Source organism: Ostrea edulis, chromosome 3, assembly GCF_947568905.1.
Source record: "Ostrea edulis chromosome 3, xbOstEdul1.1, whole genome shotgun sequence".
NCBI lineage: Eukaryota > Metazoa > Mollusca > Bivalvia > Ostreida > Ostreidae > Ostrea > Ostrea edulis.
Genome location: NC_079166.1, coordinates 69,661,246 through 69,675,571, shown reverse-complemented (window position 1 = coordinate 69,675,571; position 14,326 = coordinate 69,661,246). Strand labels below are relative to the sequence as shown.

General features: G+C 36.5%; 1 protein-coding gene across 1 annotated transcript; it reads left to right on the top strand.

The window, feature by feature from the left end:
• Positions 1 to 590: 590 nt before the first annotated feature.
• Positions 591 to 5,125, top strand: LOC130052781 (uncharacterized). The gene is made up of 2 exons (XM_056158749.1): positions 591 to 892; positions 2,374 to 5,125. Exons 1-2 carry the CDS (start codon positions 591 to 593, stop codon positions 2,741 to 2,743), a joined length of 672 nt encoding a protein of 223 aa, XP_056014724.1. The 3' UTR covers positions 2,744 to 5,125.
• Positions 5,126 to 14,326: the final 9,201 nt, after the last annotated feature.

Here is a 14,326-nt window from a genome sequence, read left to right as displayed (position 1 = left end):
TGGTTTTATATTGTGAAAATTTCAATTTTACATTGATCATATACGCACTAGTTATATATTTTGTACTATGTAGTATGAGAGATTTTGGAGTGAAAGTTTAACTAAATCTAAATAATTTCTTGTATGAACTGAGGTGAATTCAGGTTAAAGAAAAAAAAACCTAAGTACCGACATTTTCTAATTCCCTTGCATGTTACTAATATTTTGCACTATTTAACTTGAAGCGAAAGCACTGAAGTGTGACAGCAAGTACGAGTTCGGAAAACGTGAGCTGTAATCGGTTCGTGGTGTGATTTGAACGTACAATCTTAAATATCATCGTCAATCATTCATCATGAAATAACAAATTACTAAAACAGAAATTTCTAGAGTATATTTTCATTTTACAGGTGATCAAATAGATTTTCATATTTACGCTTGTGTTAAATTGAGCTGCAGTTTTCAAATGTAAATATACATGCTATGATATTAACTTAGTATATTTCTTTCAGATGAGACCCTAGCAGTGATTTTTTTATTTAACATATATCTATTACAGGTGTTGTAGCAGTACGTTGTTAGATTGCTTAGTGTATGTTTATTTAAATTACATGAGTAATAGTAAATTACTTAAGTATTTAGAGAGACCTTTAGTATCGAAATCTATAGCAAGTCAGCCTGTACTTATTTCTACTAGCATAGGGAATTATTTAAGAAAACATTTTGATTTGTTGAAGCAGGTAAAACTTCATATACAATTTGAATGTAGACCAGGTGCTCGATTTCCTGATTTCTTGCCGTGGATAAAACGGAATTTGCCTGAACTTATCAAGCGACACGGACGCGTTACGCTTTACATCTGGCTTGGGACCTGTGACGTTACCAGGAAGAATGGGAAGTTCATAGATTTCAGGTATGTAGACCATTCCTCCTGTGTTAGGAATATAACCTACTACATAGATTTGTTTAGGGCATACATCCAAAACTTTCCAGAGGTAATTCCTATATTTTTGGAAATTCCACCATACTCGATTGTACAATGGAATAAATCCAAGGGTCACAGTGATCCTGAAATATTTAGAGAGAAGGACAAAGTTCTGAGTGAGATCATTGGCATTTTAAACGATTACATCAGATATATCAACGGTCTTCGCTCAGTGTTTGGCCCAAAATATAAACTAGACACATTGAGATACAGAAAAGAAAAAGGTAAATCACATAGAATTTCTTACAATTTCAGTCTGTATTTGGATGGTGTTCACCCAGATTATACGTTATCCCGTGTCTGGTTGAAGAGACTCATAGAGAATATTTTTATTCATTGTTGATTCTATGTCTTGTTCGTTTTAACATTATGTTGTATTGGGACTTCACATGTGAGGCAGGTCTCTGTAGGTAGGGACAGACCCAATCACAGAGTCTATACCTGTTTCTAGTAGATAGTGCCATAGATATTATCTAATATGTATCTAGTATGTTTAGATTTTGCTCTGCTGAGTCAGTGTAGGTAGGGATTGACCCAGTCATACTGTTGTTCCATCTTATTCATGCAGTTGTAAATTATTTACATACTATTTCATTTATAAGATATTATTTACTTGTATATGCAGTCAGTCAGTAACCCCATTATTTAGGTAAACATGGCCACTGATAGGGAAACAAGTAAGGAGACTGAACTAGAGGATTTAAAGCAGCATATTGAAAAAATAAATCAATGTCCAGATTATAAAGTCCTTACGAGAAAGGAATATGAAGTATTATTAAATGCTAGTCTCAAAAGAGAGCAAGTAACCAGTACTCCCATAGCTAAGGGTACACCTCCCCCTTTGACTAGGCTAGTCAATGCGATGAATAAAACCAGAGAAGAGTCAAGGTTACAAGGTAATGTTACAATGTCTACAAACCAATTTCAGAATCCAAAGTTACCTACATTTAGTGGAACCGACGAACCACAGAAAGGTGAGGTTAAGTACGAAGTATGGAATTTTGAAGTGAAATGTCTTCAGAATTCAGGACAGTATCCTGAACATGTTTTACATCAAGTAGTGCGGAATTCACTAAAAGGTTTAGCTAGAAGTATGCTGGTATCAGTTGGTGAAAAAGCTTCTGTCAGGGACATTCTGAAGAAACTTGATGTTTTTTTTTGGAAATGTTGCATCAGGTGAGACATTGATGCAGTCATTTTATAATGATTGTCAAAAGGACAATGAGTCTATCATAGTATATGCTTCAAGGTTAGAAGATACCTTGTCAAAAGCTATAACTTTTGGTCACATTGATGGAGTAGCGAAAGATGGAATGCTTAGGAGTAAATTTTGGACTGGTTTGAATAGTCAACAATTAAAGTACTAGACATTTGTTTGACACTATTAAAAACTTTGAAACTCTTCTTAGGGAGATCAGGAAGGTTCAGCGGGAGGAGATATCATTGCAAGGCTCTACAAGAAGAATTAGATCCAGACCAACGGTTTTACATGCGGAGAGAGCAGATACATCTACAGATTTGCATAATGACCTACAGAAGATGATAGCTTCACTTCAAAGGTTAGAACAGAAAATAGATGACAATTCAAAAAGTTTTCAACAACTGAATAAAAGGGTTCATCAGTTAGAAAACAATGCACCTGTACAAAGTCATCAGAAAATGGACCAAGGACGAAGCCAAAGTTATAACAATAGGAGTAGAGGTCATAATAGAGGCAAAGGTCGAGGTCAAAATTATGCTATAAAAACAGAAGAAGCAGACTCTCAGTTAAAAGAGTAACCTCTTCTATTACAGGGCGAATGGAGGGGGAACGAGAGAATAGTAAAAGCCCTAATCAAAATTCAAATTTATTATCAAGAATGGTAGGTGAACCGAATGAGAGCAAAATATATATTAACGGAGTTGAAACGGAAACCTTGATTGATACCGGTTCAATGATCACTTGCATGTCAGAGCAATTTTATAATTTGTTTGAAAATAAGCCTGTTTTGCGTGATATTGAAGATTTTGAATTGAAGGTCTATAGTGCTGAGGGTAGCGCATTACCATTTTCAGGTTATGTAGAGGTAGAGCTTAAGATCCCTTTTCTATCTTCTAAACCAATTTATGCACCCGTTTTGGTCACAAAAGGAACAGAATATAGTAGTAAGGTTCCTATAATTGTGGGCACTAATATTATCAAAATATGCAGAGTTCTCACAATATGAGGATTTAGAGGTACCAGATGAGTGGGAATTAGCTTTTTCAAACTTAAGTGCTAGTGGGATTCCTGTCAAAACAACTAACAGATATTCTATTACGATTGGACCACATGAGGTTAAAACCCTGTCGGGGATAGTAAAATCAGTGAATGCCAATAATGTAGATACAGCTATTACAGAGCAAACAGATACATTTCCAAACCAAAGTCTTTTAGTCTGTCCTAGGGTTGTGTCTATTAAAAATGGTAAAACCTCAAGAGTTCCCGTGCGGGTATGCAATATGTCGCCTCAAGCTATTAAGATTCAACCAAAGTCTGTAATATGCAAGTTGAGTACCGCCAAAGTTGTTGATTCTTGGGAACCATCAAAGACAATTGCAAGTCAAGATATCTCAAATGTCAATTTAGTAGAATTAGGAGTCAAGGTTAATGAAACTAATTTGTCTGAGGATCAGGTAGAAAAGAGTTATGATTTCTTGAATAGGTGGAAACATATTTTTTCGACGTCCTTTATTGACATTGGAAGAACCGATCTAGTAGAACACGAAATAAGGTTGTCAGATCATACACCGTTCAAAGAACCATACAGGAGAATACCACCTGCAATGTATGAAGAGGTAAGGCAACATCTTAAAGAAATGCTAGAGGCCGGAGCAATTAGAGAATCTAAAAGTCCATATTGTTCGAATGTGGTACTTGCTAGAAAAGCTGACGGTTCTCTTAGGTTTTGTATAGACTTGCGAAAACTAAATAACAGAACCATTAAAGATGCTTACAATCTTCCTAGAGTGGATGAGACAATAGATACTCTTTTGGGAAGTAAGTATTTTTCAAAGTTAGATCTTCGATCTGGTTATTGGCAAGTTGAGATCAAAGAGGAAGATAAGCATAAAACAGCTTTTTCATTAGGTCCTTTAGGATTTTATGAATGTAATCGCATGGCTTTTGGATTAACCAATGCACCCGCTACGTTTCAGCGATTAATGGAGACTTGTATGGGTGAAATGAATCTTAAAGAGTGTTTAATATTTTTGGATGACATTCTTGTCTTTTCATCTACATTTGAAGAACATTTAGAGAGATTAGAGGGTGTATTCACTAGATTAGAAAAACATAATTTGAAATTAAAACCTTCCAAGTGCGAGTTTTTCAAATCGGAAGTAAAATATTTGGGACATGTTGTCTCAGAAAATGGTATTCAAACAGATCCTGAAAAGATATCGGCTTTGAAAACCTGGCCAGTCCCTAAAAATATTAAATCATTACGTTCCTTTCTAGGATTTACTGGGTACTACAGGAGGTTTGTCAAAGACTATGCAAGGTTAGTAAAACCCTTGAACAATCTCTTGGTAGGACATCCAACAAATAAAAAGGCGAAATCGTCTAAGAGAAAGAAAGTACCATGGATATGGGGTAAGAAAGAACAACAAGCATTCAATAGTTTGATAGAAAAACTTACTTCACCCCCAATATTAGCGTTTTCAGACTTTACCAAACCTTTTATTGTCAATATAGATGCATCCAAAGATGGTCTTGGTGCTGTTTTATACCAAAATCAAGGCGTTAAAGACAGAGTAATTGCGTATGCCAGTAGAAGTTTGCGACCAAGCGAATGTAATTACCCTGCCCACAAGTTAGAATTTTTGTGTTTAAAATGGGCATTGTGTGATAAATTCCATGATTATCTGTATGGAAATACTTTCCAAGTCTATACAGATAATAACCCATTAACTTATGTTACAACCACAGCCAAACTAGATGCAATGTCGCATAGGTGGTTGGCATCCCTTTCCAATTACAATTTCAAATTGATTTACAAAACTGGTAAATCTAATAGAGATGCTGATGGGTTATCTCGCAGATCTACTGAAGTCTTTCCTGATGTTATAAAAGCTTTTACTTCTGCTGTTTTAGTTGAGAAGGAGGAACTACCACTCGCAGAATGTATTGTTTTATCCCAGAGTGCAGAACTTGAAAATTTCAAGGATGATATATCACAAGATGATTTTCGAAACATAGACTGGATAGAGGAGCAAAGGAAGGATTATTCCATCAACAGAGTTTTAGATTTACTTAAATCAGGTTTAAGACCTAGTGGTAAAGAATTACAGAAAGAAACTTATGAAGTTAGAGATTATTTGAAAAATTGGAAGGATTTTGAAATAAGAAAAGGTATTCTATACAGAAACACTTTAGTAGAAAGCTCAAATGCTAGGCAGTTAGTCTTACCTTTCCAGTTCAGAGAAACAGCTTTCAAGGGAATACACAATGATGCAGGTCATCAAGGTAGGGATAAAACTTTATGGTTAGCGAAACAGCGATTTTATTGGAGTGGAATGGATAAGGAAATCAAGGATAGAGTTGAAACATGTGGTAGATGTGTGAGGAGAAAAACATCAGAGATACCTAGAGCTAATCTGGTAAACATTCAAAGCACAAAACCATTAGAGATATTATGTATTGATTTTTTGACTCTAGAAAGGTCAAAAGGTGGTTTTGAAAATGTTTTAGTCATTACTGACCATTTTACTAGATTTGCTATGGCAGTTCCTACACGCAACCAACTTGCTAAGACAACAGCAAAGGCTCTATTCGAAAATTTCATTTGTCATTATAGTTTTCCTGAGAGACTACATTCCGATCAAGGTAGAAATTTTGAAAGTAAAATCATCAGAGAATTATGTAAAATTGCTGGTGTCAGTAAGAGTCGAACTACACCTTATCATCCAATGGGTAATGGTCTTGTGGAACGATTCAATCAAACCTTGATAAAAATGTTGGGAACTTTAGAAAATTACAAGAAGGAAGACTGGAAATCATGTATACTTCCTTTGGTACATGCATATAATGCAACAAGGCAAGACACCACAGGATTTTCACCTCATTATTTAATGTTTGGGTGGCATCCTAGACTTGCTGTCGACGCATTTTTAAATTTAGATGACTCGGATACATCAAAGCCAACTAGTCGTGCAAATTATGCAGAAAAACTTAAGAAAAGACTAAAGTTTGCATATAATGTTGCCAAGAAAAACATAGAGAAAAATAATTCCAGGCATAAGCATTACTATGACAACAAAGTACGTTATTCCAAATTAGAGATTGGTGATCGTGTCTTAGTTAGACTTTTAGCAAAGAAAGGGAAAAGTAAACTATCAGACAAATGGGAAAAAGATCCTTATGTCGTCTTGGACATTCCAAATGACGATATTCCTGTGTACAGAGTTCAAAGATCATCTGGCAAGGGTCAATCTAGATATTTACATAGAAATTTATTATTACCCTTTATGTATCTTTCAGATGATGATTGCGCTTCAGAAATTCCCCAAACTGTTTCCAAGCGAAGTAAGTACACTAGGAATACAACAGAGAAGAAACAAGAAAGCGGGAGTATCAGTACCGATAGCGACTCAGAATCAAGCGATTCGGAGAAGGATCAAATTATATTTGTGTCCAAACCCGTATCATATACGGATAGAAATGTCTTAAACACTTCAGGTGTTAATCACAATACTTGTCTCAATAGTTCAAGTGAACATATGGGATCAGGTGATATAGGGACAATCTATACTTTTAGTGTTGATGATAGTAGACCCTCACTACAGCAAGAAACATTTTCTTCTGTTGAACTCCGGAATAGCTCTAACACCAACTCTTTTGCAGATTATTCGAACGTAAATATAAATAATCCGTCAAGAAATAGTGAATCGAGCCGGTCTACATTCAGTCCACAAATCCGTCGCTCAGATCGCGTACGAAAACATCCAGATAGATATGGGGAATGGGTTGTAGGTGAACAAACTGCGCAAGTTTGGTATGTTTAGGGGAGAATGTCACAGGATGAAACAGTCTAGATAGTTTTAGGATATTTCGTACTTATAACTTATTCATATGATTAGTTAGGATTTAGCTTAATTTATTTTAAGTGGATTAATCATATAATTTTTCAGAGCAGTATCTGATCCAATTTTATTTATGACATTACAATGTGCACTAAAACTGATTATCTTGCATGTTGCGGCCATGAGTATTTACATGTTGCAGCTTCTGTTATTTGATCTTCTTATTTACAGAAGAGGATTCCTTTCCAGATCAGTTGCATTAGTATCATTATTAATATTAATATTTAATTGAATTTTATTACAGTCCTGAGTTCTGATCTTAGAAATGTCAGGAGACATTTTCTCTAAGAGGGGGAGAATGTCACAGGATGAAATAATTCATATTTAACATACTAATATAATTTCATTACGTTACTGATTTCATCGTAAGTCGTTTCATTTCATTCATATTCATGGGGATGAACTAAGTTTTACTGCAGTTTCTGTTCTTCCGAGTTTACGGTAAGAGTTTGAATTTACTCTATTGGTAAATATTTATCTATTACATTAATTTATAAATATTTTGTAATCATTATTTTAATATAACTAAACGTGTGAATGATAGAGTGAGAGAGAACTTAATTACATGTATTTTACATATTTTTTAGATCATCCTCCAGAATTAGGATATCAAAATAAAGAACTTTAGAACCCGAACCACCAGTGTGTTTTGATTTAAATACATGACGGTTACACACTGTTTCAGTGTCTGGACTAGTCTCTCTGCTAGTCCATTTGTTCTCGTGTGATACGGAGCGGAAGTCACATAACAAATTCCGTTGTACTTCATGCAGTCTTCGAAGGTTTCAGACACAATCTGTGGTTCGTTGTCTGAAACAAGTGAATATTTCATGAAAATATTACATCCACTGTGCGGTCAACTGCAACTAAGAACATACTTCCTTGGAATGGACCAGCAAAGTCTACGTGTATCCTTTGTCATGCGCGTTGGGGCCATTCCCACGGATAAATAAGCGCTTCTGGTGGCATGGGTTGGTTGTTTTGACACCCTTTACAGTTTTTTACAAGAGAGTTTCTAGGTCTTTGTCAATACCAGGCCACCATACTAGACTACTTGCGACAGTTTTCACCTTAACAATTCCAGGGTGTCCCACGTCAAGTTCCTCTAAGACACGGGAACGAATGTTCTGAGGAATGATAACACGAATTCCCCGAAGTAACCATCCCTAATAAATGGAGATTTCATTTCTGCGGGTAAAGAATGCCTTCAGAGCTTCATTCAGGTTATTTGCAGATGCTGCCCATCCTGATGCAGTCATGTCACAGTAGTGTTCTTCACAGTTTCTCTCTACTAATAGGTATGCTGTCGAGTTGCTGATTCATGTACAGTTCAGTTACATCATATGATTCTTCATTCAACTCTTCGTTTCCAGTTGGAACTGACAGTCTTGATATTGCGTCAGCGTTGCTGTGTTTCCTGTGTATTTATATCGAATATCATATTAGAACTCAGATAAAAAGACCGCATACCTCTGCAGTCTTCCTGTAGTCATAGGACATTCTTTCGCAGGATTTAACATAAATTTCGCAAATTATATGGACGTTATAACGATCTAGTTCGTCAATACAACCTATCATTGAGTCAAATGGTGTCTGACGTGCTTCATACCGATTGTTAGGCCGTTCTCGGTACACTGATTTTGACTACGGATAATTCCGTTTATCTGATCTGGATATAGGGCTCACGGCTAGTTTCACCGGTCAACAGGGGATGCTTACTCCTCCTAGGCACCTGATTCTACCTCTGGTGTGTCCAGGGGTCCGTGTTTGCCCAACTATGTATTTTACATTGCTTATAGGAGTTATGAGATTGATCACTGTTCGTTATATTCACCTTTCATAGATACTAGACGCTGGTGATCAGTCACTAAGATGCACCTTTTTCCCATACAAGTATGTGCGATATTTCTTCCTCCCCACATCAATCCTAGTGCCTCTTTATCGATTTGCGCATACTTTTTCTCCGCTTGACTTAGAGATCTAGATGCATAGACGATTGGCTTTTCAGAACCACCAGACATCGCATGAGACAGTACGGCTACAAGACTATATGGTGATGCATCTGTTGCTAGCGTTACGGGTTTCTGTGGATCAAAATGGACAAGTTTCTGACGTCACAAGTTCGTTGATTTTCTGAAATGCTTCTGACCATTTTTTCTGAATCTAGAATTGTCTTTAAGAAGGTTATACAATGGTGTTGAGTGAGTAGCCAAGTTCTCCATGAAATGTCCATAGTAATTCAGGAGTCCCAGGAAGGCTCTGAGTTCGGACAAATTTTTTGGTTATAGGGCATTCAGTACAGCCTCGATGTTCTTTGATGTCTTGTGCAGACCTTCTGCGTCTATAAAATGGCCACAAAATTCGATTTCGTCCTTCATGAACTCACTCTTAGCAACAGTTGCTTTTGATCTATAGCGATCGAGTCGTTTCAAAAGTTGATCAAAGTTTTCCAGACGTCCCTCAGCCATTCTCCTGGTTATTATCATATCATCTATGTTGCAGAGTACTCCCTTTAGTCCTTGTAAAACTGTATCCATGGCTCTTTGTTATATTGCTTGGGCGGAGGCTATTCCAAACACGAGTCTGTTGTACTGGAACAGTCCACGGTGAGTGTTTATTGTGAGGTATGGTATGTCCTGTTCCCTCACTGTCATTTGTAAAAAGACGTTTTTCAAGTCCAATTTTGTAAACTTTTGTCCTCCTGCCAAATTTGCAAATATGTCTTCAATTTTTGACAGTGGGTACTGGTCTACATCCAAGACAGAATTATTTGTGACCTTGAAGTCACCACAAATTCTCACATATTCATCCATTTTTTGGAATAGGAACAATGCAGGTAGGCAATTCACTGTTTTCTACTTTGCTCAGGATTCCAGTTTTGATAAGACGGCCAAGTCCCTGATCAACTTTGAGGCGCAAGGAATATATTTTTAAAAAATCGTACTTGTATTCTTGTATGATATGTCCTTCAGCATTCCCAGATCATCAGTAAAGCATTTTTGTATCTCTCAGGAACTTCCCTTACACTTTGTTTTCTAGTCTCCAATGCCTTGAGTTTAGTTTGAGTTTCTTATTCACTCACAACCAAATAAGGGTGGTCCCCTTTGTCGACTACATACAAATTTAATTGTTGTTGATAATCCATTTTCACGTTGACTGAACACACACCCAGTGTCTTGATGTCTTCTTCAGAGTACGTTCTAAGAGAACCTTACGTTTGAAAAATTTTGACGGTAGGTTTCACTGTTAATAACCGACATTGCTGATTCTGTGTCCAGTTCGATAGGAAATTCCTTTCCATTCACATGGGGCTTTATCTAAATTACATCCTTGACTCATCCCATAGCGATGTCACTTAGTGAAAACATTGGTTCAAAATCATCTGACACTTCCATTTCATGTATATTTTCCTGTTGTTCTTTTTTGGTGGTTTTACAGATGTTTTTGAACGACAAGCTCGTTGCATGTTTCCCCTTTTTCCACACTGCCTACACGTTTCCTTGATAAATCCGCAGGCATCCGAGACATGGTTTCCATTGCACTGATAACACTGTTGGGCTGCCGTAGATTTATTTTGGTGACTTTTTTTTCTTGTCTTTAGACGTGCTGAGCTTGTTGATACCGGACGTAGGTGATGGGTGTTTCGTTGGTATCTCCACAGCGTCATTTATCGCTGTCTCCATTGGAATAGCAATGTCAAGCACTTTTTGGTATGTGAGATCTTTTTCTGATAGAAATTCTTTTGAGTGTGTTCATTTCTTAACCCAAACACAAATTTGTCCCTTAATGTGTCATTTAGAACATCTTTAGACTCACAAAATTTGCTAGGTTTCGAAGATCAGAAATGTACTCACGGACGGTCTCTCCCTCCTTCTGGTCACACTTGTGAAATCTGAATCTTTCGACAATCACTAATGGTTTCGGTGCATTATGATCCTTCAATGCTTTTGTGACTTCTTGATAGGTCTTAGACTTCGGATGCTGTTAATTCTTTCAATAATGCATACGTTTTGGGCCCCACGAGGCTCAGAAGTGCGGAAACTTTTTTGTCATTGTCCACTTTGTTTGCTGTGAAATAAATAACCAACCTTTCTTCGTAAGTCATCCACGTTTCGATTGCCGGATCGAACACATCGAGTCTTCCTATACGACCGGTGGCCATCCTCTTCGCCAGATATGTTGTATATTCACTCGAATAAATCAGGGTTATAACACCGCTCCATGCAGTTACAAACTATTAATTATGGAAGTATATATGCTAACATACAAAACAAATCATGCGGAATCCAGAACATTACAGAGGTATACCATAAAACAATGACGGAAAATTGCATCATTGGGCGTAGCGCATAATGCAAAAGTTTTCGGTCTTTTGTTTTCGTGGTATACCTCCAACCAACGAAAAAATAATGAATTTATTCCTTATCATTTAATATTTTAAAACATTGAGTTTATATAATAAAACATGGTATGATTAGGGTTGAATTAACGATTTTCTTTTGGACTACATTCTATGTCATTTCGAGATGGGCGTAGTAATTTGTGAATACACAACTTGAAAAACTTCAATTAAACCCGTTAATGGTGGATTACACGAACTATTGTTTACCGTTGAGTAAATGGGTTTCTTGTGGAATGAAGAATGTAGTTTTAAAAGGATGAGTTAGATATAAGTCATGTTGAGAAACAAATGTTGGAATTTTGTTGAATGGAACTGGAATTAAGTACAAGGTTCGATGTCGGTACTAACTGCGCGGCAAGCGTGGGACACGTGTATGATCATGATGTGGAATGTCAGGTTCTTTTGAGGGTTGTCACCGTTTTCCAGGTGGACAAGTGAGTGTTACAGAGGGTTTTTCGAGTTTTATCAGGTAATTCCTCAGGCGTCTGAGCTGTTATAACGTCGTACGGAAACCTCATTCCGGTGCACACTCATAAACATATTATGTCGGAGTTCGAAACCATAATCGTCAAGGCCGGGGCTGCGATATTGCAGTATCTCTGAGGCAGTGTGTGGTGTATCTGGCATTTGGGTTTGTAACATGGAGGAAGTTGTCGCAAGGTCAAGACTGGACTATTGTCATCTCCGGTTAAATGCATTTGACTCTCAGCCCGGAATAGCAGAAACAAACGTGTACTATTTGGGGGGAGAGGTGTCCTTAAATAGCCATGTTTATTTCATTTTGCATAAGCCTAATTAATTATTATATTTGATATTTGTTTGGTTTTGTTGAAGAAATCTATATAGATCGATATGATTGTTAAGTTTTTCTTTAAAGGATTCCCTATCTATAAACAGATCTATACACACGAAGCATCCAGAGGAATTCCCAACATTCCAATAGAAAGTAGTTCCGGCGACTTTTTTGTTTTCGTTGGATGAGATATTCCAATAATTTTTCAAGCAATGAAAAAGCGTGTATCATACAAAATTGAATGATTTAGCATTAAACAGGAAAAATTGAATCAGACTGAGTTCCAGATATCTAAAGTAACTAAAATTAATCACACTTGCATATACAATGCATGGTGCATTTATATGCGCAATTTACTATGTTACCTTACATATTATTTGTAATTATACATGTGCAGTACACGCACCCGATCAGGCAAAGTCGCTTTGAGTGAAGAAAATGTTCAACGAATAGCTATGCGGTATAATAAATATAAAAAAAAAACAGTACATCAATTATCTAGTTGCATCATACAATTATTTATGATTAATAACTAAATCTTTAAATAATACGTAGAGTATATTTTTTTTTTGAAGACAGCATTTTCGACAACAACAAAAAACAATTTAGTTTACATGAAAATAATACTGCAAATGATTATTTGATAACATGTGTTCTAAAAGTCTGCACAACATCCATCAACCTTAAGGTTCTCGGGACTTTGTGAAATTGTTTAGACAAACCACACTCGTTAAAATACACTAAATCTGAAAACAGATATGCTAGATTTGCCATTATTTCTTCTCAGTTTTACAATAATTCAATCCACTTTGATATGCAAAGTGAAGATACCGAACAGTGATCAATCTCATAACTCCTACAAGCAATACAAAATAGATATTTGGGCAAACACGGACCCCTGGACACACCAGAGGTGGAATCAGGTGCCTAGGAGGAGTAATCATCCCCTATACACTATGAAAAGTGAAGATAACGGACAGTGAACAATCTCATAACTCCTATAAGCAATACAAAATAGATAGTTGGGCAATATATATATATATATATATATATATATATATATATATATATATATATATATATATAACTTATTCGATACACAAGGGCTTGTTATGCGTATAATCAGTTTTTTTAAATCGAGGCAAGCTTCTGAAAAAAAAAACAAGTTGCTACAGGGGTTTCAACAGTCTCGTTTAAAGCCAGTATTTCGCAAATTCTATGGTCGTTATAGCGATATACTTTGCCAATACAACCTATCATTACATCAAATTCTTTTTGACATGTTTCATGCCGATTGTTGGACCATTCTTGGCACACTGAGTTTGACTAAGAATGACTCGGTTTACCTGATCAAAATATGGGGATCTCGGCGGGTGTGGTCGGTCGACAGGGGATGCTTACTCCTCCTAGGCACCTGGTCCCACCTTTGATGTGTCCAGGGGTCCGTGTTTGCTCAACTACATGTATCTCTTTTGTATTGCTTGTGGGAGTTATGGGGCTGATCTCTGTTTGTTATCTTCACCTTTCATTTAAAATCCCAGTCAATGGGACGAATGAACATAAGATCTAATTTCTATACTGAAATCCTAAACTTCACAGAAAACATTGAAAATAGAGAGACATTGCTGCATCCACCAAACTCATATTTTTACTCCTCATGCAAAATGAGTTACTGTGAAGGAGGAACACTGCAGTTTACAAATGGGGCAAATCAAATGTGGATTCTAAGCACTTCCCAATAACTGACCGTTTTTGCCCCGGTATGATCAAACTACAACAAAATAGTCACCACAATGCTAAAGCAAAGTTTTTTTAAAATCTGGTCAGCATCATCGACTCCTTTACCGATGTTTAAAACTTCAAACCCTCGACTTCATTTCGTTCGAAGTGGCCCTATGTTGGTCGGTCTGAATGACAGTCAAACTTTTGGATTCCTCCTAAATCCTTAGAAATTTGCAAAGTTATTGTCCCCAAAATTATCTTAATCGCAACTTTGTAGTGTTAATACGAATTTTGAAAGGAAGAGCTAACGAACAGTTATCAATCTCATGACTCCTATAAGCAA